The sequence below is a fragment of the Oncorhynchus nerka genome, linkage group LG10 (assembly GCF_034236695.1).
Source record: "Oncorhynchus nerka isolate Pitt River linkage group LG10, Oner_Uvic_2.0, whole genome shotgun sequence".
Lineage (NCBI taxonomy): Eukaryota > Metazoa > Chordata > Actinopteri > Salmoniformes > Salmonidae > Oncorhynchus > Oncorhynchus nerka.
In genome coordinates, this window is record NC_088405.1 from 53,641,608 (window position 1) to 53,665,209 (window position 23,602).

General features: G+C 45.9%; 1 protein-coding gene across 1 annotated transcript in view; it reads right to left on the reverse strand.

Moving 5' to 3' along the window:
• The window catches only part of LOC115134938 (disks large homolog 4-like), a 62,269-nt gene extending 42,881 nt beyond the window's left edge, over positions 1-19,388 (reverse strand). Inside the window, exons 1-2 of the mRNA XM_065023571.1 lie at positions 18,975-19,388; positions 9,424-9,585 (exon numbers count right to left, since the gene is read on the reverse strand). Of these exons, the coding sequence (XP_064879643.1) occupies positions 9,424-9,585; positions 18,975-19,091 (279 nt within the window). The 5' untranslated portion in view covers positions 19,092-19,388. The remainder of the gene's footprint in view (positions 1-9,423; positions 9,586-18,974) is intronic.
• Positions 19,389-23,602: the final 4,214 nt, after the last annotated feature.

Here is a 23,602-nt window from a genome sequence, read left to right on the forward strand (position 1 = left end):
AGGAGTGACGTAAGTAAACAAAGGAAGGATTATACAATTATTCAACTGGAATAGAAGGGGGTTAGTATTGTTTGTTCAAACAAGGCAGAGTGGTAGGAAAGAGAGGGAAAGCCAGGCGATAAGAAGGCGAGAAACAAGAATGGAATCGGGACATGGACGTGGAAATTAAATCAGGTTTTGTGCAAAAACAATATTAAATAAAAACACAAAAAACCTGCAGTCAACATCATTATTCCTGCCATGAGGTGTAGCATTCCAGATTCTAAACTGTATAACGACTTGATCTCTCCTCGTCCAATCAGCAACTAGGACCGGAGTTATCCATTTTAAAATAAACATTGAGGACCAGTGATGATTATTGTACCATTAAAGCCGGACTTGTAATTGTTTTTGATGTCAACAAACGGAACATTTCGCCTGAAGTCAATTCAGTTTCTCCTGTGCAGAAATTGAGTTGCTGTTCCTCTTTCTTAACACACGAGGGGGCAAATGAGACCGTGATAACGGATCTAACAGTCTCAAAGTGGAGGCAACAAAGTAGGGCAGTATTCCAAAGTGGTGCAGGTGCAGTAACCTCGCACCTGCACAACTTTGTGCCCCCGGTGTCACAGGAAGGCCAAGAAGATCATCAAGGACCTCAGCCACCCGAGCCACGGCCTGTCCACCCCGCTACCATCTTGAAGGCAGCGACAGAACACGTGCATCAAAGCTGGGACCGAGAGACTGAAAAACAGATTCTATCTCCAGGCCAAAAGACTGTTAAATAATCATTACTAGCAGGCCTCCGCCCAGTACACTGCCCTGAACTTCAGTTACTGTTACTAGCCAGCTATCACCCGGTGCTCAACCCTGCACCATAGAGACTGGTGCCCTCAGAAAGTATTCACACCCCTTGATTTTCTTCATATATATATATAAAGTAAAGCTGAAATGTCTTGAGTCAATAAGTATTCAACCCTTTCGTTATGGCAAGCCTAAATAAGTTCAGGAGTAAAAATGTGCTTAACAACTCACATACTCACATAAGTTGCATGTTTAACGTATTTTTTGAATGACTAAATAATCTCTGTACCCCACACATACAATTATCTATAAGGTCCCTCAGTCGAGCAGTGAATTTCAAACACAGATTCAACGTCAAAGACCAAGGAGGTTTTCCAATGCCTCAACAAGGGCACCTATTGGTAGATGAAAAGCAGACATTGAATATCCCTTTGAGCATGATGAAGTTATTAATTACACTTTGGATGGTGTATCAATACACCCAGTCACTACAAAATCACACGCGTCCTTCCTAATTCAGTTTCCGGAGAGGATAGAAACCAGTCAGGGATTTCACGAGGCCAATGGTCACTTTAAAACAGTTCGAGAGTCGAATGGCTGTGATAGGAGAAAATGGATGTAGTTACTGGATGGATGTAGTTACTGATTTTAGTTACTCCACAATACTAACCTAATTGACAGAGTGAAAAGAAGGAAGCCTGTACAGAATACAAATATTCCAAAACATGCATCCTGTTTGCAGTAAAACTGCAAAAAATGTGGCAAAGCAATTAACTTTTTGTCCCGAACACAAAGTGTTATGTTTGGGGCAAATCCAATACAACACATTACTAAGTACCACTCTCCATATTTTCAAGCATAGTGGTGTCTGCATCATGTTATGGATATGCTTGTAATCGTTTAGGGCCTGGGGAGTTTTTCAGGATAAAAATGAAATGGAATGGAGTTAAGCACCGGCAAAATCCAAGTGGAAAACCTGACTTAAATCTACTTGAAAATCAATGACCTGAAAATGGATGTCTAGCAATGATCAACAACAAATGTGACAGAGCTTGAAGAATATTGAAAAGAATAATGGGCAAATGTTGTACAATCCAGGTTTAGAAAGCTCTTAGAGACCAGATCCAGACAGACTCTGTAATTGCTGCCAAAGATACAAAGAATTGATTAGGGTGTGAATACTTATGTAAATGATATATTTCTGTATTTCATTATCAAGAAATGTGCACAAATGTTTAAAAACATGTTTTCAATTTGTCGTTATGTCGTTATTGTGTGAAGATGGGTGAGAATTGTTTTTATTTAGTCAATTTTGAACTGAGGCTGTAAGTCAAGGGGTGTGAATATTTTCAGAAGTCACTGTAAATTGTCATTGAACACTGGTCAATTTAAGAAAGTTTACATACTGTTTATCCACTTCATTTGTATATGCTGTATTCTAGTCAAGGCTCATCCTATAAACAGTGCATTCGGAAAGTATTCAGACCCCTTTTCCACATTTTGCTACGTTACAGCCTGATTCTAAAATGTATTTGGAAAAATGTGTTCCTCATCAATCTACACACAACACCCCATAATGACAAAGCAAATAAAGTTTTTTTAAATATACTTTTGCAAATGTAAAAAAAAAATCTAAAACTGAAATATGACATTTACATATTCAGACCCTTTACTCAGTACTTTGTTGATGCACCTTTGGCAGTGATTACAGCCTCGAGTCTTGGAAATGATGCTACAAGCTTGGCACACCTGTATTTGGGGAGATTCACCCATTCTGCAGATCCTCTCAAGTTCTGTCAGGTTGTATGGAGAGCATTGTTGCAAAGCTATTTTCAGGTCTCTCCAAAGATACTCGATCGGGTTCAAGTCCGGGCTCTGACTAGGCCACTCAAGGACATTCAGAGACTTGTCCCGAAGCCAATCCTGCATTGTCTTGGCTGTTTTCTTAGGGTCGTTGTCCTGTTGGAAGGTGAACCTTCACCCAAGTCTGAGGTTATGAGTGCTCTGGAGCAGCTTTTCATCAAGAATCTCTCTGTGCTTTTCTCCATTCATCTTTCCCTCAATCCCGACTAGTCTCCCAGTCCCTGCCGCTGAAAAACATTCCTACATCATTATGCTGCCACCACCATGCTTCACCGTAGGGATGGTGCCAGGTTTCCTCCAGACATGACGCTTGGCATTCAGGCCAAAGAGTTCAATCTTGGTTTCATCAGACCAGAGAACCTTGTTGCTCATGGTCTGAGAGTCCTTTAAGTGCCTTTTGGCAAACTCCAAGTGTGCTGTCATGTGCCTTTTACTGAGGAGTGGCCTCCGTCTGGCCACTCTACCATAAAGACCTGATTGGTGGAGTGCTGCAGAGATGGTTGTCCTTCTGGAAGTTTCTCCCATCGCCACAGAGGAACTCTGGAGCTCTGTCAGAGTGATCATCAGGTTCTTGGTCACCTCTTTGACCAAGGCCCTTCTCCCCCGATTGCTCAGTTTGGCTGGATGGCAAGCTCTAAGAAGAGTCTTGGTGGTTCCAAACTTCTTCCATTTAAGAATGATGAAGGCCACTGTGTTCTTGGGGACCTTCAATGCTAAAGACATTTTTTGGTACCCTTCACCAGTTCTGTGCCTCGACACAATCCTGTCCCGGAGCTCTACGGACAACTCCTTCGACCTCATGGCTTGGTTTTTGCTCTGACATGCACTGTCAATGTGGGACCTTATATAGACAGGTGTGTGCCTTTCCAAATCATGTCCAATCAATTGAATTTACCACAGGTGGACTCCAAGTTGTAGAAACATCTCACGGGTGAGCAATGGAAACAGGATGCACCTGAGCTCAATACTGAGTCTCATAGCAAAGGGTCTGAATACTTTTTATTTTTAATACTTTTGCAAAGAATTCTAAAAACCTACTTTTCGCTTTGTCATTTTTGGGGTGTTGTGTGTAGATTGATGAGGGGAAAAATGTACTCAATCAATTTTAGAATAAGGCTGTAAAGTAACAAAATGTGGAAAAAGGGAAGGGGTCTGAATACTTTCCGAATGCACTTTAACTACTGCTGTACACACCTTTTCTATTCATATACTGTCCATAATGTCTACATACTGTACACCATCATATACATATATATATTTATATTCCTCACTCTGACATTGCTCGTTCTAATATTTATATCTTTCTTCATACCTTTATTTAAAAAAAAAAAAAATTGTGCGATTGGCGTGTATCGTTTTCTATTGTTAGGTAGACCCTGCACTGTTGGAGCTAGAAACATAAGCGTTTCCCTATAACCCCGCAATAACATCTACAAAATATGTATACGGGACCAATCAAAGGTTATTGGATTTGATTTGTCCCAACAACACAAATGCAGGTGGCGTATTATCGGCAACACCACAACCTGAATCAGTGATAATCTAATCCAGCCTAAATCTATACTAACCAGACAGTCCCACGGAGGGGCGTTTGATACGAGCAGCATATACAGAGAAGTAAAAAAAAAAAAGAAAGAAAGAAGAGACATCAAGTCCCCCTTAGGTCCTTTGGACAGGGAGTGTAGGACAATTCAACTGGGCTGATGATGTTTCGCTGACGTCATATCGCAAAATTCCAAATGTGACATCGTAGACATTCTCAGTGAAGTCCTAATGATCTTTCTCTCAAGCAACTTTGATACGGTTTGCGATCGTTTTTTTTTCTTCACCGTCCTTGACTCTCCCCTCCTGCCTACTGGATCACAAATAAATCCAGGAAAAGGCGGATTATATTATATCACATATCATATCACGTCACGTCAGAGTACACAAAAAGAAATCCAGCACACAGATTGACTGAGGCACACCGGCACACTGTGAACGTCGGTCGCAGAAGCATAGACGGATGGGAATGCATGTTTCCCGAGAGAGAACGCACCGAGGGAGAGAAGGACAGGAAAAGGATGTCGAGTGATAGAAATAGACGATTCTGTATTGATCAGAGAGAGGAAGGTGCCTGGTATCCCTTCGACAACGAAAATATCATCTGGGTGTGTATACATGTGTGTGCTCGTGTCTGTGCATATGGGTCATTGAGCGTTCACAGTTATTTATGACCTATTCCTCCCAAACGTCCAGCACAAGTCTTCCAACACATGTCATATAATACACACACACATATTTTGTGTTGCATATTTGACCTTTTACCTGACTTGCTTACCACCCCACTAAAAGTGTGAAAATGAAACTGTGAAACTACTGAAACTGTGACAAAGTTGCAATATAAAGAGAGAATAATGCACAGTAGTGATCATTTGGATGAACCTATTACAGATTCATTGAATAAATTGTATTTGCATACCAAATGAACAAAATAGTAAAAACATGACTTTTAACCTGATTTTCTACACCTTACAATTGAATTAAGATAAACATCATCTCTATTGTTCTCTGTAAAATGTTCAGTGTTGCCTGTATGAATCTGAAACCTGTTGATTGATTGAATGACTTATTGCATCTAATCAATTTGCAATCGCACAAAAAAAATAAAAAAATAACAGGCGTTTCGGTGCCAAGTGTCAATCATAAATAGAGGACTCTGTATGGGTACAACTCCTTTAAGTATAGCTATTGCCATTGAGGGCTTCCACCATTTGAAAGTAGTCAACTGGGTGGGGATTCCTATGGGTTGGGAGTGATCAGCCAATGATCAGAGAGCTTTGTCTTCTTCAAATTGGCTTGCCTATGGTTTGGAGCCAAGACCAAGATTAATATGTGTGTGTGTACCAGGACATTGGTCCCAAGATCCAGATCCAGACGCAGTGAGTTGAAACCATGACAAGGTCAAGGCAATAGTCCAGGGGTCCTTTCTTCAATTGTAAGAAACTCAAGTAGAGTAAACTCGAGTACAGTACAGCACATTTAAATTTGAGTCATTTAGCAGAAGCGACATACAGGAGCGATTCGTGTTAAGTGCCTTGGGGGCACATCGGCATATTTTTAACCTAGTCGGCTCTGGGATTTCCTTTACTGGCTCTTAACTGCTAGGCTACCTGCCTCACTCTATACAGTATAGTAGAGCACAGTACAGTACAGAAGAACACAGCACATTATAGACATCTATGGTTTGGTCAAATAGATGTCAATGTTTGGGCTGGTTGGAGCCCCCTCTGCTGGCTATGCATCTCAATTATCTACACTTTTTCCTGAAGTGTGTACTTGTCCACTACCCACATGGTGGTCCTCTGTAGCTCAGTTGGTAGAGCAGTTGGAAATAGCCTCAATGGCGCTGCCTGCTGTCACAGACGCCATCATTTTTCTTTATTTATTTATTTTACCTTTATTTAACTAGGCAAGTCAGTTAAGAACAAATTCTTATTTTCAATGACAGCCAAGGAACAGTGGGTTAACTGCCTGGTCAGGGGCAGAACGACAGATTTGTGCCTTGTCAGCTCGGGGATTCGAACTTGCAACCTTTCGGTTACTAGTCCAACGCTCTAACCACTAGGCTACCCTGCCGCCCCGATACAAAGATGAGTCCTCTATATATCTCTATGATGTCAATTGTTTCCATTGTGACTGCTTCATTTTGGACAACTTTGACTTATTTTCGACTCTAAAGAATTCTTATAGCTAACATAGGCTGAGTATCTTTCATTCGGACTGATGTACAAACACATATTATTTTTGTCCTAAAACTGTACTTAAAATATTTATTGATATTGTAGATGTTAGGTAGTGAACTTCTTACTGTGAAAGTCTCTCTCTCTCTCTGCTGCAGCAGCGACCACCACAGAACATCAACAGTATTTATCACGCTGTCCATGTTGTGGTTGCTCAGGTGCTGTTAGATGACAATAATAATCTCTCTGACCATTTTGAACAATGTAAACAACACAGTGTAGCAGAGAGTCTGTTGTAACTTTGTAATGCTTTTTGTTGGTGTAAAGCCTTCATTAAAGCAACGACTGAAAACAGTCGCAATCACTCGCCAATGCAATTCCCGAAATGGAACAGTTTAGGCCTATTTATTGGTTATGCTAATTATTCAATGGTCACTTTGTCATTTGCTTGGTTACCTTTCACATCATGAATGACTCGTATGCTGTGTGATGGCATGAACGAATGAATGATCGATTGATACAGTAGCCTATATAATGAAATATAGGCCTAAGTAAGGTATGGTATTAAGACTAAACAGGATGCGCTCTTAGGCCTACAGCTTGATGGCAGTTATAGAAGGCTACTATACAAAGCCTACTAATAATAACGACATCACTTATTATTATAATGATGATCACAATAATCATTTTAATCATAACAATAAGATCAAGTAAAAAGGAGGGTTGTTATTATTATAAATATACCTTTTCAGACAATTTTCAGAAGTTCCAATTCATCCCAAAGGTGCTCGATGGGGTTGAGGTCAGGGCTCTGTGCAGGCTAGTCAAGTTCTTCCAAACCAATCTGGACAAACAAATCAGTTTGTAGGGACCTCGCTTTGTGCACGGGGGCATTGTGATGCTGAAACAGGAAAGGACATTCCCAAACTGTTGCCACAAAGTTGAAAGCACAGACTAATCTAGAATGCCATTGTGTGCTGTAGCATTAAGATTTCACCTCACTGGAACTAAGTGGCCTAGCCCGAACCATGAAAAACTGCCCAAGACCATTATTCCTCCTCCACCAAACTTTACAGTGGGCACTATGCATTGGTGCAGGTAGCGTTCTCCTGGCATTAGCCAAACTCAGATTCATCCATTGGACTGCCAGATGGTGAAGCGTGATTCATCACGCCAGAGTTCGTGTTTCCACTGCTCCAGAGTCCAATGGCGGCGAGCTTTACACCACTCCAGCTGACACTTGGCATTGCGCATGGTGATGTTAGGCTTGTGTGCCGCTGCTCGGCCGTGGAAACCCAAACTCCCGTCTAACTGTTCTCGTGCTGATGTTGTTTCCAGAGGCAGTTCGGAACTCGATCGTGAGTGTTACAACCGAGGACAGACCATCTTTACGCGCTACCTACTTCAGCACTTGGCGGTCACATTCTGTGAGCTTACGTGGCCTACCACCTCGCGGCTGAGCCGTTGTTTCTCCTAGACGTTTCCCCTTCACAATAACAGCACTTACAGTTGACCAGGCCAGCTCTAGCAGGGCAAAAAATGGACAAACTGACCTGTTGGAAAGGTGGCATCCTATGACGTGCCACGTCGAAAGCCTTATTGTGGTGCTCTAAACATGCACATATTCCCATAGGAACATTGCTTGTGCAACGTGTCTTACAGGAATGACATACATATGAGGTCGAAAGCGTCAGTCTACCTATCCATTGATGTAAATATATCCCCTGTCTGATTCCCAGCTCGTCCACTAGATGGCAGTAGGAGATCACATGACGTCTCTTGGCCAACTGGGTAGTGAGTCAAACGGGTCACATTTCAAGCCTGACATCTTAAAAGGACCTTAGCAATCAGGGCTGTCAAGTTATGGAGTTATTTTTGTTGTTGAACTAAGACAAGCTTCAAACGTCTTTTCCCATTCACTTTAACTATTGCAAACGATAAGATAGATCGACGGTGCATGTGGCAGATGCATGCAAGGTCATGTGGACGGAGAAGGAAATGCATTGCTTTACAATGACCGTCAGGGTGGACCCTTTCCATGCATACTTTTGGGGACTTGAACTACATTGCATACTCTATGAACATGACCATAGCGCATGATTTCTGAGCTTTATGGGGAGGGGTGGTGGGGGAGGGACATTTTATGACAACGCCAGCAGTAAGATTTGAGTTCGATTTCCAAAAAGACAAGTACTCTAGCTTTCGAATGATATGTCAAAAAACGGCTGGGGGGGGGGGGGGGTACCACCCAAAAAAATCACCGGACCCGGTCCAAAGCAATCGCTCAGAGTTGAACAGGTACAATGATTTTGTAGAATATTAATTAAACAATATGTTTGTTGTTGCCTTGGATTGAATTAGAACATATCATGATGTAAATAAATGTCTTAAGTTTGGAGACCTAACTGTTTATTTAAATCGTTTTTTTGGGAGGATGGGACTGCAATTTGCACCACTTCTGTAGAATCACCCATATACACCCATTAATGTGCTGTTAGTATTAATGTGCTGTAAGGTGACTGCGTTCACGCTTGTACTCATGTCAGTAGTGTCCTTTGGCTGCGTGCCCACAGGCTTTACTGTAGCCTCTATATTCTCCTTGTCTCGGAGCTTAGCGCTCACAATCTCTCTCTAGCCACAGATCCGACCAGCTTGCTCACAGTTGCACTAGGGTTGGACGGACTTCCGGTGTAGATTAAGACAGGTATGTTCTCCTGAGCCATCTCTCGCAGCCCTAGTGGAGCTGTAAGCAAGTGGGGTGGATCGACGGGCTACATCTCTCCCAGAGCAGAGAGACGGAAGAGAGCAGAGAGTCAAACTGTCCGAAATGGATGTGTTGTTGTATGACACACAGTTAGTTGATCCTGCTGGGTGAGATGTGGGCTATTTTTGTAAGTAACACCTTGTATGTGCGCCCAGTGTGACAGCCGTGTCTGTGTGTGGGTGGTACCATGCATTGGGGGATGTGTTCGACTTGTGATTGTCTGTGTGTCCTTCTTTAAAGGGGAGATGTGTGTGTGTGGTGTGTAGTTATAAAAATGTGTGTGCGTCCTACCTTGATAGGGGAGATGTGTGTGTGCGGCGTGTAGCCATGCATTGCCTCCATGGCGGCGAGGTTCTTGTCACTCATGTGAAGCATTTCAGCACTTTTCCCTTGACCCAGATGGGCTGGACTGTGCTCCAAGGGGGGCGTCTCCTCATCCTGGTACCGGTACTTCTACAGAGAGATAGAAAGAGGACGAGAGAGAAGGAGAGAGAGACGTGGGGTGAAGGAAGAAGAGAGAGATGTGGGGGTGAAGAGAGAGAAGGAGAGAGAGAGTGGGGTAGGAAGAGAGAGATGTGGGGGTGAAGAGAGAGAAGGAGAGAGAGTGGGGTAGGAAGAGAGAGATGTGGGGGTGAAGAGAGAGAAGGAGAGAGAGACGTGGGGTAGGAAGAGAGAGATGGGGGGGTGAAGAGAGAGAAGGAGAGAGAGATGTGGGGTAGGAAGAAGAGAGATGACGTGGGGTAGGAAAGAGAGATGTGGGGGTGAAGGGGGTGGGGTAGGAAGAGAGAGAAGGAGAGAGAGACGTGGGGTAGGAAGAGAGAGATGTGGGGGTGAAGAGAGAGAAGGAGAGAGAGATGGGGTAGGAAGAGAGAGATGTGGGGGTGAAGAGAGAGAAGGAGAGAGAGACGTGGGGTAGGAAGAGAGAGATGTGGGGGGTGAAGAGAGAGAAGGAGAGAGAGACGATGGGGTAGGAAGAGAGAGATGTGGGGGTGAAGAGAGAGAAGGAGAGAGAGACGTGGGGTGGGGAAGAGAGAGATGTGGGGGTGAAGAGAGAGAAGGAGAGAGAGACGTGGGGTAGGAAAGAGAGAGAGGGGGGTGAAGAGAGAGAAGGAGAGAGAGACGTGGGGAGGAAGAGAGAGATGTGGGGTGAAGAGAGAGAAGGAAGAGAGAGAGAGAGACGGGGAAGGACGAGAGAGATGAGGGGGTGAAGAGATGGGGAGAAGGAGAGAGAGACGTGGGGTAGGAAGAGAGAGATGTGGGGGTGAAGAGAGAGAAGGAGAGAGAGACGTGGGGTAGGAAGAGAGAGATGTGGGGTGAAGATGTGGGGTAGGAAGAGAGAGAGAAGGAGAGAGAGACGTGGGGTAGGAAGAGAGAGATGTGGGGGTGAAGAGAGAGAAGGAGAGAGAGGTGGGGTAGGAGAAGAGAGAGATGTGGGGGTGAAGAGAGAGAAGGAGAGAGAGACGTGGGGTAGGAAGAGAGAGATGTGGGGGGTGAAGAGAAGGAGAACGTGGGGAGGAGAGAGATGTGGGGGGTAGGAAGAGAGAGAGACGTGGGGGGGGTGAAGAGAGAGAAGGAGAGAGAGACGTGGGGTAGGAAGAGAGAGATGTGGGGGTGAAGAGAGAGAAGGAGAGAGAGACGGGGGGTAGGAAGAGAGAGATGTGGGGGAGGAAGAGAGAGATGTGGGGGAGGAAGAGAGAGAAGGAGAGGGGGGGGGTTAATGCTATTAGGCATCACATATCAGGGGTAGATCGTGTTAACAACAGTTATCATTTCAATGCAGACACTGTGCCTGTGGGACAAAACAGAGCCTACATCTCAGCAAAATGCAACTCATATCCATGTCAACTTTCCGTGCTTCTGTGGGTGTTACACTTTTAATGCACCAACCAAGAAAGGGCCTTAGCGATGTGATTTTTAACTCCGTCCCCTAAAGGAGTCCGGGCGGCTCCAACGTGGTTCCATTTATGCACAAAAATAACAAAAACTGTTGTCGCAAACCCACAAGTGCATCTGAAGGCTGTTTTTGGACAGAAAATGGGGCCCTATATGGGGCCACTATGAAGTAAGTCTAAGACCATTCTCTTCCACCACCAAATGGAGCAACACCACAGCAGCACATGACTCCTACCTACCCAGCAAGATAACACTCTGTTATTAACCAATAACCATAGCTCCTACCCTACTGATCTCCAACACCTGGGCAACCTTCCAACAACTAGCCCACTGCGCTAGTCACACACTGTGGCCTACACTCAGGTAGTGACACAGAGAGCTGCAAAAGTGCATGCAATGTTTTAACACAAATACAGCCCAAGAAGGCATCATAAAGCAAATTTGCTGGAGCAACCTAAGTGTTATTGTTTATGTTTGTGCACCGGTCCACAGCTAACCCGACTAGCCCAACTCCCTGGCTGTGTACACTTACACTACAGTCTGCCGTACTCTCGTCAGATGAGCCTCTACCTATCCTCTCAAAACCTAGAAGATTCGAGGGGTTAACTGGGTGTCTCCTGCCTGCCTGGTGGCCTGAGATTGAGTGTGGCATTAGGATTGGTGTCACGGTGCTACCATCCCCTCTGCTCTTTTTGGAAGGAGCCAGACGGGCCGGCGAGGGAGGTGCACTGAGGAGAGGACTGGTCTCAGATCAGCTGCCTAGCAACCAGAGCAGAGAGTGCGTTGCCGTGCCAGAGCAGGGGGCAGTCAGCACTGCTGCTGGATCACATTACACTGAGACAGCAAGACCACAAAACACACAGGGAGAGAGAGTGGGAGAGAGATGAGAGGAAGAGAGATGGGCAGAGATGGGTAGGGGCATAAGGGGGAGAGAGTTTCATAGAGGGAAGAGGAGATATGAGAAAGAGAGGGGGAGGGGATTTGAGAGAGGGAAGAGGAGAGATGAGAAAGAGAGGGGAGGGGATTTGAGAGAGGGAAGAGGAGATATGAGAAAGAGAGGGGGATTTGAGAGAGGGAAGAGGAGATATGAGAAAGAGAGGGGAGGGGATTTGAGAGAGGGAAGAGGAGAAATGAGAAAGAGAGGGGGAGGGGTTTGAGAGATGGAAGAGGAGAAATGAGAAAGAGAGGGGGAGGGGTTTGAGAGAGGGAAGAGGAGAAATGAGAAAGAGAGGGGAGGGGATTTGAGAGAAGGAAGAGGGAAGAGGAGAAATGAGAAATGAGAAAGAGAGGGGGAGGGGGTTTGAGAGAGGGAAGAGGAGAAATTAAAAAGAGAGGGGGTTTGAGAGAGGGAAGAGGAGAAATTAGAAATGAGAAAGAGAGGGGAGGGGAGGGGGTTTGAGAGGGAAGGGGAGAAATGAGAAAGAGAGGGGGAGGGAGTTTGAGAGGGAAGGGGAGAAATGAGAAAGAGAGGGGAGGGAGTTTGAGAGGGAAGGGGAGAAATGAGAAAGAGAGGGGGTTTGAGAGAGGGAATAGGATAAATGAGAAATGAGAAAGAGGGGGGCGGGGGTTTGAGAGAGGGATGAGGAGAAATGAGAAAGAGGGGGGAGGAGATTTGAGAGAGGGATGAGGAGAAAGGAGAGGGGGCGGGGGGTTTGAGAGAGGGAAGAGGAGAAATGAGAAAGGGAGGACGGGGTTTTGAGAGAGGTATGATGAGAAATGAGAAAGAGGGGGGAAAAGAGATTTGAGAGAGGGATGAGGAGAAATGAGAAAGAGGGGGCGGGGGTTTGAGAGAGGGAAGAGGAGAAATGAGAAAGAGGGAGGACGGGGTTTTGAGAGAGGGATAATGAGAAATGGGAGAGGGTCAAGATAGAGGGGGAAAGAAAGAACAAGGACAAAGGTGGGAGGGGTGGAGGCGAGAGCGGGGAGGAGTGAAGTGATGACAATGTGTTTCAAGACTCATCCAAACCACATACTAACAGAGACAAAGAGAAATGCAGAGTGTTTCCTGTCTCTCTGTGCCAGTTTATCTTGTAAGTTTTTCCCAGTCAACCAGCGTCTTTCCCGTTCTCCTGCTTTTTGCGATTCTCCTTTTTCTGGTCCTCCCGGTTTTGACCCTTGCCTGTTTCTGGACTCTGTACCTGCCTTGACCACAAGCCTGTCTGCCACTCTGTACCTCTTGGGCTCTGATCTGGTTTTGACCTTTTTGCCTGTCCACGACTATTCTCTCGCCTACTCCTTTTGGATTAATAAACATGGTAAGACTCCAACCATCTGCCTCCTGTGTCCACATCTGGGTCTCGCCTTGTGTCATGACAGTTACAGTCACATGCACTGCTAGTTAGATTTAAAGTAATTGTATACCAATGAATGCTTACTCTTAACTTAAGACAATGGAAGATAATTCAATCAATTAAATCTCTCATGTGTGGTCTTAAGGGACAGCGTATCCAGGACAGCTGCTGGGCAGGCTGAGACAGCCTGCACACGACACAGCAGCTCTCAGTTCAATCACTACCGGTCATCTCCATAAAGAGATTACACGGACAAAACATCAAGACAAAAAAGACATTTGGAATCATTTGGGGTTATTAAGAGAATGTGAACCATATGTTCTAGTGTGTGTGGCTTCACATTAAGTTCAGGGCTTCACTCCATTTGTTCCACTGACATTTTGGCATCTCTAGTTTCAGTTGTCCACTCATTGGCTGGGATTCAACCCAGCAAGTCTACACAGTAATGGGCTTGTGCAAGAGTAACGCCAAGCCAGCCAGCGGGAATGATAGAAAAGACCAGGGAGAGAGGGATGGAGAGAAGAGTGGGGGGTGAAGTAGAGAAGAGTGGGTTAAGAGAAGGAAGGAGAGAACAGATGAGAAGAGAGTGGGGAAAGAGAGGGAAGGAGAGAACAGAAGAGAGGAGAGTGGGGAAAGAGAGGGAAGGAGAGAACAGAAGAGAGGAGAGTGGGGAAAGAGAGGGAAAGACAGAACAGAAGAGAGGAGAGTGGGGAAAGAAAGGGAAGGAGAGAACAGAAGAAAGGAGAGTGGGGAAAGAAAGGGAAGGAGGGAACAGAAGAGGAGAGTGTGGAAAGAGAGGGAAGGAGGGAACAGAAGAGAGGAGAGTGGGGAAAGAGAGGGAAGGAGAGAACAGAAGAGAGGAGAGTGGGGAAAGAAAGGGACGGAGAGAACAGAAGAGAGGAGAGTGGGGAAAGAAAGGGAAGGAGATAACAGAAGAGAGGAGAGTGGGGAAAGAGAGGGAAGGAGAGAACAGAAGAGAGGAGAGTGGGGAAAGAGGGAAGGAAAGAACAGAAGAGAGGAGAGTGGGGAAAGAGAGGGAAGGAGAGAACAGAAGAGAGGAGAGTAGGGAAAGAAAGGGAAGGAGAGAACAGAAGAGAGGGGGGAAAGAGAGGGAAGGAGAGAACAGACGAGAGGAGAGTGGGGAAAGAAAGGGAAGGAGAGAAGAGTGGGGAAAGAGAGGGAAGGAGAGAACAGAAGAGAGGAGAGTGGGGAAAGAAAGGGAAGGAGAGAACAGACGAGAGGAGAGGGGGGAAAGAGAGGGAAGGAGAGAACAGACGAGAGGAGAGTGGGGAAAGAGAGGGAAGGAGAGAAGAGTGGGGAAAGAGAGGGAAGGAGAGAACAGAAGAGAGGAGAGTGGGGAAAGAAAGAGAAGGAGAGAACAGACGAGAGGAGAGTGGGGAAAGAGAGGGAAGGAGAGAAGAGTGGGGAAAGAGAGGGAAGGAGAGAACAGAATAGAGGAGAGTGGGGAAAGAAAGGGAAGGAGAGAACAGACGAGAGGAGAGGGGGGAAAGAGAGGGAAGGAGAGAACAGACGAGAGTGGGGAAAGAGAGGGAAGGAGAGAACAGACGAGAGAGGAGGAAGAGGGAAGATAGTCAATTCAATATCCTCTCTTTACTATCATACAGTTACTCTGCTGAATACGCCAGCCCATTCCCAGCTCCAGAGCATGATGGTAGATACAGTAGATCATTCAGAGTGGAAGAGGTCCAGTACTGAATCCAACAGAAGACAACACAAGCGGCAGAATAAATGGGTCAGCTTGATCTAGGGGAAAGTGTGTTAGTGAAACTACTAAGCCAGCTAGTCGTCTGAAGTGCATACCCCCAGAATAGAACTCTCTGAATAAGCTGAACACTTACAAGACAACACCGATTTACATTCCTACAGAGAACTGCAGGATCTGACTCATATGACTCATGGCCATCTGAGTCTTTGTGGGGGCAGGCAGGTGAGGAGTATTACAGGCTTATTGATTGTGTTATTGGCTTGTTGGCAGTGAGTGACAGCGGGTCCTTGGGTTCCTGTGAGTAGCCCAGTGTTCCGGTAGAGAGTACATCCCAGTGTTCCGGTAGAGTGTACAGCCCAGTGTTCCCGGTAGAGAGTACAGCCCAGTGTTCCGGTAGAGAGTACAGCCCAGTGTTCCGGTGTACAGCCCAGTGTTCCGGTAGAGAGTACAGCCCAGTGTTCCGGTAGAGGGTACAGCCCAGTGTTCCGGTAGAGAGTACAGCCCAGTGTTCCGGTAGAGAGTACAGCCCAGTGTTCCGGTAGAGAGTACAGCCCAGTGTTCCGGTAGAGAGTACAGCCCAGTGTTCGGTAGAGGGTACAGCCCAGAGAGAGTACAGCCCAGTGTTCCGGTAGAGAGTACAGCCCAGTGTTCCGGTAGAGAGTAGAGAGTACAGCCCAGTGTTCCGGTAGAGAGTACAGCCCAGTGTTCCGGTAGAGAGTACAGCCCAGTGTTGTTACAGCCCAGTGTTCGGTAGAGAGTACAGCCCAGTGTTTACAGCCCAGTGTTCCGGTAGAGGGTACAGCCCAGTGTAGAGAGTACAGCCCAGTGTTCCGGTAGAGAGTACAGCCCAGTGTTCCGGTAGAGAGTACAGCCCAGTGTTCCGGTAGAGAGTACAGCCCAGTGTTCCGGTAGAGAGTACAGCCCAGTGTTCCCGGTAGAGAGTACAGCCCAGTGTTCCGGTAGAGAGTACAGCCCAGTGTTCCGGTAGAGAGTACAGCCCAGTGTTCCCGGTAGAGAGTACAGCCCAGTGTTCCGGTAGAGAGTACAGCCCAGTGTTCCGGTAGAGAGTACAGCCCAGTGTTCCGGTAGAGAGTACAGCCCAGTGTTCCGGTAGAGAGTACAGCCCAGTGTTCCCGGTAGAGAGTACAGCCCAGTGTTCCGGTAGAGAGTACAGCCCAGTGTTCCGGTAGAGGGTACAGCCCAGTGTTCCGGTAGAGAATACAGCCCAGTGTTTTCCGGTAGAGAGCTCATAAATAAGTTCCCTGGGTGTGCTGAGCATTGATCCCCACGTTCGGTCGGAACAGTCTTTAACCATTCACGACTGGGAGAGTTAGCCTCAACTTGAACTGCTATCCTCAAAGACCTCCCCCATCCCCTCAACCAGAACAGCAACTCAAACCAGGTCACACTAAACACAGCTTTCAAGTTTTGATGATGGGTCTCTAGGAAAGCTTACAAGCTCCGCTGACTTCATTTCAGGAAGTCTAATATTTACACATACTGCCAATAGGAGTACTAAACCGCAGCAAAGTGCACGGCAGAACTTCCTCAATCGCTCTCTTCCACATGAAAACCAGGGGTTTCAATGACAGTGGAGTGACTAGCACTATCATGACTGCTAGGTGGAGAGGTGAACGTGCGTCACGGAGGTTCATTCAGGACATCGCCACCGTGGAGATCACCTTAGGAGTTGAGCAGTGTAGAGAAAGTATTGGAACATAACACACACAGTGGAACAATAGCCTGGTCCAGTAGTACCCAGGAAGTAGGCAGGAAATTGACCTATTTCCAGCAGGTGAAACAGGAAGAACAATAAATCATTCTAAGACTGAAAGCAAGTGCTGGCCAACTGTCTCCCCTTTTGTATAAGTGCATGTCAGTACTTCCATTTTGATTTTCAATACACTTCAAATGATTGGTACGCTCCAACAATTCTCACCAGTGCCTCGTGTTCACATGGTGATCTGAGTAGAAGGGGAGGAGGGGACATATTGCTATTTGTAGTGGCTTTGGAGTGGAGTCTGTTTGAGTGTGGGTGTGGACCAGGATGGTGTTGAGGGTGGGAGGGAAGGTGGGCAGTAGTGTCTGGTGCTGAATGGAGGTGAGAGGAGGTGAAGTGGAGGTGCTTCCTGGGTGTCATGGGGGAACCCAAGGATCTGTACACGTCAGAGACAGCCCCGTCAATCAGTGGGCCAGAGAGAACACCCACTTTCACACAGCACTGTGGCCAGATCAAGGAGGGAGTCCTAGGCACCTTGCTAGTGGACACAGCATGGCCATTTGGCAGAGTCACAGAAGAAATGGTTGGCTAGATACAGCTAACAGACTGGGAGGAAAACAGGCAGAAGACCCATTCCATGCCATGTGGAAAGAGACAGAGCAAGCTGTCAGGCCGGAAACACCTGAAAATGGGAGGGGGGGGGGGTGGATGAGGCACTCAAACCTACAGATAAGGCCATATGACAACCCCAATCTTATTAGTAAGTGTCTTTGAAAGCATTATAGACAGCATTAAAGGACCAGTGAAGTCAAAAACTTTATTTCTTTCCTATGTTTGACATATATATTTCCACACTACGAGGTTGGAATAATTCCGTGAAATTAGGAAAACGATGACGCCATTTTAGTGTAAGTGCTGTTTACCACGCTAGTTTTCAGGTTACATATTCCTCCCATTAGGCTCATTCAACTAGGCCCCTCACTCAGACAGTTCTAGCACAATTCTTGCTTGAGAAACTGCTCTTTGTTTTGACCATTTGAATTGAAGAGAAAAAAAACAACAGGAAGGTACTTGTCACCCAGAAATGATTTGATATTGAGATCAAATCAGCTGCATTGGGCCTTTAACTTATATACACAGGCTGTGGTTGCCCAACTGGAAACACACACGCCTAGCTCACCACTGGGTGACAAATCTACTGGTTCTACAGACGTTCTAAAGACCTTTTCAATGAACTCACCCCAAAAGACCTTTTGCCTACCAAGGCTGGTGGCATTAAATACAGTCAATATAGACACAGTCTGATCTCCATGAGAGTCATTTCATTAGCAGTGGCACCATTCCTTACACTAGTGATTCACAATAGACATCGCCCCTACCAATTAGCATCCTATATGGAATGATGGGTGTCATCAAAGTGAACGCCTTTAGCGATTTATCCCAAGGTCACCAACAACTCGCTGAGATTACAAGCACAACAAGCTATATCTGTATCTCTTTTGTCGGGAAGCAAAACACACAACTCATGACCACACAGCTGTATGGTAAAGCAGAACAATGCTCCCGCTGGTTTACACCCCGCCCATTGTCCCGAACAGCACAACTGTTAAGTATAATGTGAGTTGTTCGTGTCTTTACAAGATAACCAAACGGTACCATCTACGTAACATGCATGGCTGGCTCAGATAGGCTATGCCGGTCGATATTCCGTGTAAATGGCCTATGGAAATGAAACATCTAAATGTCGGCGTGTAACCACGCTTGACCACGGTGTTGATCTGAACATACCGTACGGTATTATGAGGCGTGAATAATCCACACGCGCAGGCCTGGACTACCAGGGAACACATGTTAACACATATTGCAGATGGTCACATTTCAAAACCCCAGATAATCGGCGATGGAAATCATAATGGGGAAAGTGAAAACACAACAGTCACCTAAATGGAAGGCAGTGGGTTATCTGTGGGGAAATGATCACAATGCCCAGTCAGCAATTTAATTGTGTCAACAGAATGGTTTAGGCTTCTGTAGCACTTTGAACACAAACTAGGAACATGCTTACGCACAAATACACACACCGACACACGCGCGCGCACTGTGGTATCTCATTCATCTTTTTAAATCGGCTCATCATCTCCTCGCGTTCTCTCTCCGTCGACGTAATAGCGTCGCTACAACAACTGTTACACCGAACCTGTTCTAAGCTTACCTTGCAACCGAACATGAGGGAGAGAGTCCGGTTGCTGCAGATGACCTTACACTGACACATCACCGGCGAGGGGCACTTTAGATTCCGAACAGGCGGAGACATCAGTTCAACACCCATATACCAGACTACACCCGTCCACCACCAGAGCCGCGATGCTGGAGAAGAGGGAGGGTTGAAGAGCGGTAGTCGAGGCAGGTGACTAGGCTGTGCACGGTTGGTAGGCTACCCGAAGACGTGCTAGGCTACCCAACGTTGACATCCGATGTTCAACTCAGAAATAACTTTACGTTCACGAGCATGAATTATGGATTGCAGCTTGGCCACCGGACAGATGCTAAGGTTGAAATGCTGTTGTTCCCTCATGTTCCGCCTATTCAAGTGTTACAAGAACACCATCATTCATGATTTGCACAAGTCTTCATCCACATCGGCCTCGCTCGCTCGCTCGCTCTCTCTCTCTCTCTCTCTCTCTCTCTCTCTCTCTCTCTCTCTCTCTCTCTCTCTCTCTCTCCCCCTCTCTCTCTCTCTCTCTCTCCCCTCGCTCTCTCTCTCCCTCTCCACCGTAAGGTTTGGATTTCATGCGCAATTCTAATTGGAACATATAGGGTCTGAATCTGTGAAGCAAGGCAAAAGCAGTTATGCTATAGGCTCCCCCGCGGACATAGGCTATCGATTATAACACATCATGCACGACTGATATTAGACGGTATAGGTTACTTGTATCAAAACATGCACACAAGCGAATACAGTAAATTATTTACTATCATGAGCTGACGTTTCCACATCATAGTCTCCTCACACTGTCTGCTGCTCACGCTCACACCAACTCTGCAGCGATCATACAATGTCTATTGTGCCTATGGTGTGCTACTGGCGCCCCCCCGTGGACCAATGGAAAAGTGTCTGCAAGGAACTGTCCATGGTCCTGAAATGCGAATAAAGCTTCAGCACAGCAGTGGCCAGCAACACGCTCTTTTCAGCGTGCAAACGCGGTCACACCTGTAGGCCTGTCAGCATGCGGCGGTATGTTAGCACTGAAAGACCCGTCTTAAAACAATCTAAAGTAGACGCTTAGGATCAAACCCGCAGAGACACACACACACAAGGTCATCCAAGGTCTTAGTAGCATTGTATGACAGAGCCTCCATACTCTATGCTCATTAGAAAGCACTTAGCAGAGGCCTAGCTAAAACACATAGGAAAGACTATAGGCTCTACCTCTTCCGGGAAATAATTATTGTCCAGATTAGGCCTAATATGCCTCTCTCTCTCTCTCTCTCTCTCTCTCTCTCTCTCTCTCTCTCTGTCTCTCTCTCTCTCACTCACTCACTCACTCACTCACTCACTCTCACACACACGTAACACTAAACGGATCGGAATCCAACGGTGGAAGGTGCTGGCTGACTGCGTCCACAAGGTGGAGCGAGAGAAGCAGGTGGACTAAATATTGTGCATTCATCTCAGGACCGACTGCGGCGCGGGGCTCCACGCTCTCGAATGACGTCAATGTTAAATGGAACAGATGCAACCGTTCGAGACGCACAGGGTGTGCAAAGATAAACGACCATTTTCATGTCATTCCAAAAACCTTGTCTCCCCCTGTAATAAGACTCGGTCAGGTAAAGTGTGGCGAACGATAACATTTGTATGTGTGGGCTGTTATTATTCCAAAAGAAGTTCAACATTTCCAGTTTCCCTGAAACATCCTGGATTCAGTTTTACCTGCTGCCAATCCAGACAGACCACAGTGGTTCATAAACTAACAAATCAATTGTGTACACAACAAAGCTACTCCATGGGGCTCTTTATCCGATCAATGCCAAAACACTTAGATCTGAGAGATCTCAATGTAAGCAACACGAAAGCTCACTGTTTCATAAAACATTAAAACCATGTTATTATTTGCCCACAAATAATAGAATGGAACAAAGCAGCAAGTAGAAAAGAAAAACAAGTAGAAAAAAAAATATATATATATGTATATATGCATGTATGTGTGTGTGAGAGAGAGAGACAGAGAGACAGAGAGAGAGAGAACACGTTGGTGGTTCTAGCTGTTTCTGCATGATCCGTTATTGTGTGTAGATGACGAAGCATGCTGTGCTTTGTAGCCTCACAACGCGGTTTCCATGGATATTTTGCTCTGAAATAGAGCTTCGACCTTGGTTGTGGTGTACCAAACATTGTGGAGGCAGTACTTTGATAAAATACTCAGATATATCCAAACAAACACATGGTGACAAACAAGGTAAAGATTGCATTGATAGATGCAAACTGCCACAAGCTGTTAGTCACAACAACCCAAAGGAAATCATCGCTAATTGTATAATAAACAGTCAAGAGAACATATGCATTATCCATATTAGAAGACACTGGAGTCCTTCCAAACACTGTTACGCAAAACACTAATAGCCTGTTTAAAGAGGCTCTGGATAATGTTGTTGGTTATGGACATATACCATGATGTAGTCAATGTCTGGTGTCTTATATGGCTAGCCACAGACAGTGTGGCCCCTAGCTGCCACGGTCACAGCAGCCTATACGTGGGGCTGGCCTGCCCCTCAGTGGGATCTGGCAGTACTGCTTTCTAGCTCTCACATCACATGGGACTCTGCTTGAATATATGATCAAAAATGCACGTTTTTCTGGATCTTTGAAAGGTTTCTGTTTAGTCATCAACACCCCCCCCCCCACCCCCCATTTTCTAAAATAGAACTCGCAAAACAACTCAACTACTATCCACAGCTGCTACAGTGAGAGTTGGCATTGTGTAATAATGTTTTCCATCTCACTGCTGCGTTGTGTATCGGTGATTTTTGTATCCCAGCAGTGCATTGTGTAGTGGTAAACTTCACATCCCAGCTCTGCACTGCATTGGGTGAACAAGCACACAGAAGAGAGAGGAAACCCCACAAGAGCCAGATCGTTTCCATGACAACATCTGCAGGGGGCGGGATTCCCCATCGAATAGTCCATTGGCTAGCTGCCTGATGGTCAGGTCGCCATGTTCCTCTAAAGGATGGCTGCACACATCCTCATGAACTCTCCTATACAGCCTCCTACAGTGTACAGTCATGGACTCTCCTATACAGCCTCCTATAGTGTACAGTCATGGACTCTCCTATACAGCCTCTTATAGTGTACAGTCAGTCCTCATGAACTCTCCTATACAGCCTCCTACAGTGTACAGTCATGGACTCTCCTATACAGCCTCCTATAGTGTACAGTCAGTCCTCATGAACTCTCCTATAGAGTCTCCTACAGTATACAGTCATGGACTCTCCTATACAGCCTCCTATAGTGTACAGTCAGTCCTCATGAACTCTCCTATACAGCCTCCTACAGTGTACAGTCATGGACTCTCCTATACAGCCTCCTATAGTGTACAGTCAGTCCTCATGGACTCTCCTATACAGTCTCCTACAGTGTACAGTCATGGACTCTCCTATACAGTCTCCTACAGTGTACAGTCAGTCCTCATGGACTCTCCTATACAGTCTCCTACAGTGTACAGTCATGAACTCTCCTATACAGCCTCCTACAGTGTACAGTCAGTCCTCATGGACTCTCCTATACAGCCTCCTATAGTGTACAGTCAGTCCTCATGGACTCTCCTATACAGCCTCCTACAGTGTACAGTCATGGACCCTCCTATACAGCCCCCTACAGTGTACAGTCATGAACTCTCCTATACAGCCTCCTACAATGTACAGTCAGTCCTCATGAACTCTCCTATACAGTCTCCTACAGTGTACAGTCAGTCCTCATGAACTCTCCTACAGTGTACAGTCAGTCCTCATGGACTCTCCTATACAGCCTCCTACAGTGTACAGTCAGTCCTCATGAACTCTCCTATACAACATCCTACAGTGTACAGTCAGTCCTCATGAACTCTCCTATACAGCCTCCTACAGTGTACAGTCAGTCCTCATGAACTCTCCTGTACAGCCTCCTACAGTGTACAGTCATGAACTCTCCTGTACATCCTCCTACAGTGTACAGTCGGGAACTCTCCTGTACATCCTCCTACAGTGTACAGTCAGGAACTCTCCTGTACAGCCTCCTACAGTGTACAGTCATGAACTCTCCTGTACAGCCTCCTGCATAGTATAGTCAGGCCATAGGTCTCCTTCCTCCTGCCACATTGGCCTTGACTGATACAGTCTCCTTTCTTCCGTGATTTGATGTGACTTAGGTTTGATTATAACGTTGTTATTGTATTTAAGTGACAAAAGCCTATTTGTAGGTTACAGTCACTCCTGACCCATAGACTACAAAACAAAAAAACAGATGAATTCATGAACCAATTAATGAATTTGGGTGAATTATACCTTTATTGGTAGGGCTGGTTAAAGATAATCTAAACTGTTGTAACATTGTTCCAAGCAGGGAAGTGTTGAGACTCATTACTGGGTGCCTCCCCACAGGGCTTGGACCAACATACAGACTCCTCAGTCCCACCAGGGTTACTGGATACAATGGCCTTGTTTAACTTCAAGCTAACTAACTCTGGATGAATTCCAAGCTAACTAACCCTGGAGATATTCAAGCTAACTAACCCTGGAGATATTTAAGCTAACTAACCCTGGATAAATTCTAAACTAACTAACCCTGGATAAATTCAAGCT